General features: G+C 42.5%; 1 protein-coding gene across 1 annotated transcript in view; it reads left to right on the top strand.

Annotated features, from left to right (window-relative positions):
* Positions 1-191: 191 nt before the first annotated feature.
* The window catches only part of AIFM1 (apoptosis-inducing factor, mitochondrion-associated, 1), a 17,304-nt gene continuing 15,509 nt past the window's right edge, over positions 192-1,986 (top strand). The window contains exons 1-3 of the mRNA XM_009701750.1: positions 192-345; positions 828-902; positions 1,023-1,169. Of these exons, the coding sequence (XP_009700052.1) occupies positions 192-345; positions 828-902; positions 1,023-1,169 (376 nt within the window). The remainder of the gene's footprint in view (positions 346-827; positions 903-1,022; positions 1,170-1,986) is intronic.

A 1,986-nucleotide genomic window follows, 5' to 3' on the forward strand; every position in this document is an offset into this window, starting at 1 on the left:
AGGGGGCGGTGGAGGTGCAGGTGCTCAGCTCCCGGGCACGGGAGGGAAAACTTCTATATTTTGGGAAACCATAAGTTAGATGGAGCTATTTAGCGTATTTGCATCCATTTGGAGGCTTGTGGTTTTGCTGCGGGTTTATATCACAAAACTGTGCGTTTAGGCAAAGAGATGAAGTGGGTATAGCAGTTGGCATGCCGCCTGAGTATCGGAGGAGGCAGAAGGTGGGCATGCATTCGGCAGAAAAGCCCAGCCACTTCTGCAAGCCTCAGCTGGCCGGCTGCGCTATGAACACAGCGCTCGGAGCAATCACCGTAATTGCTCTGTTTAGAGATCTAATTGGGACAGGCAGGAGTCTGTGGTTAAACTATAGTAAAATAAAATGTTACATAGCTGTTCACCTAGATGCGGTCTTTGTCTTGCAAGACACCTTCACCTGGATTGGCAAGCCTTGCTGCTCCTTTTCATTTGGGATGCCCTTTTTGTCAGCAGAAGCCTCTTTCTGCTGGTGGTTTACCTCAGTGGAATAAGCTGTGTTGGCAAAGGTGTTTTTTGCTGGTAGGACCATACCTACTGCCTGCCCTAACGAAGTTACGTTTGCCGCTGCTCGCACGGGGTGCAGCAAAGTGCATCGTTAGACCGGCGTCTGCCTCTGACGGAAGAGGCCTGGAGAAGGGTGTAAGAACAGCAAACACGCAGTACATGCACATCTCTGATGTACTCTCCCAGCAATGTGTGGCTTGAAGGCTCCTTCAGCTGGAGATAGTCTTTCTAGCTTCCTAGTAGATGTTCCTGCTATTAATTTGTTCAGTTACCTTTTGATCTTACAGGTATTTTTGGTATCTACAACTGCCTGGAGCCATTTGTTGTGGCAGAGGATAATTCACTGCAGTCGTTCAGATGTGGTACTGGGCTTTTCAAACAAGTGGCTGGTTTACTTGGTTTCAGAAATTACTTGGTCTCTAAATTGCAATTTGTATTGACAGTATTTTTGTGTTTTTTCTCTAATAAATTGTATTCCTTAGGCAACTTGTTGCAGCGCTGGAATGTTCCCATAAAACTGCAGATGAGCAGACAAGTGGCTAGCTCTGGTGTGCCCGGGGGCAAAGGCGATAGTTCTGTTTTTGTCCTTATTGTGGGCTTATCAACGTTAGGAGCAGGTGCCTATGTAAGTAGAAAGGTAGTTCACAGAAAGAAGCTACAATACGTCTCTCCTGTCAAGCATCCGCTGTATTTCAGCTAACTTTACTTAGTTTTTTATCTTGGTAGCTATTTCTTCCTTCAGAAAACTTCAAGAGAAGCTAACTGAGCTGGCTGGAAATTAACTTCTTATGATATGTTTTTTTTTTAAACTGTAATTTCAGTTACCTTTTAGGTTCCTTTACTATAAAGGCACCTTTTTATATACTATGACCAACCACAGCTCTGTCTGTCGTAGTCGCATAGTTCAGGGAGAGTTAGATGGCATATGCTTTTAATACCAAAGTAAACCATCTTTTGCCAAATCTCAATTCAGAACATCAGTGTTTAGCTTGTGTAAGCATACCAAATCAACCCAAAATTGGTGAGCATACATTTATGTCTTACTCAAAAGATTCAAAAGGATAAAGCTTTTCAGCTGGACTTAGAGAGTAAATCACGTTCCCAGCAGCTGAAGAGTAGCAGCATTACCTAGGAGGAGATGGGTCTGAAGTTTACATCATACAAATCTTTGTTTCAAAATTCTTTCTCTTCGAGGATCATATTCATTAAAAGTTCCAAATCCTGATTTTCTCCTAATGAAACTCTTCACATACAGAAGGCTCCTGGGAAATAAAAAAAATTCAAAACAGTGCATGGAGGAAAAGTCTTTTCCTGTTCTCTTTAAATATTCTTTAGTGTGCCCTGCTGTAATTTTTGACAAACAAGGTAACTGAAATTACAAAGCACATTCTGCTTTTCCTGAGATCTGTTTAATCAAGAGTCCTTCTTAATATTCAGCTCTTTCCC

The sequence above is a fragment of the Cariama cristata genome, unplaced genomic scaffold (genome assembly GCF_000690535.1).
Source record: "Cariama cristata isolate BGI_N322 unplaced genomic scaffold, ASM69053v1 scaffold29876, whole genome shotgun sequence".
Lineage (NCBI taxonomy): Eukaryota > Metazoa > Chordata > Aves > Cariamiformes > Cariamidae > Cariama > Cariama cristata.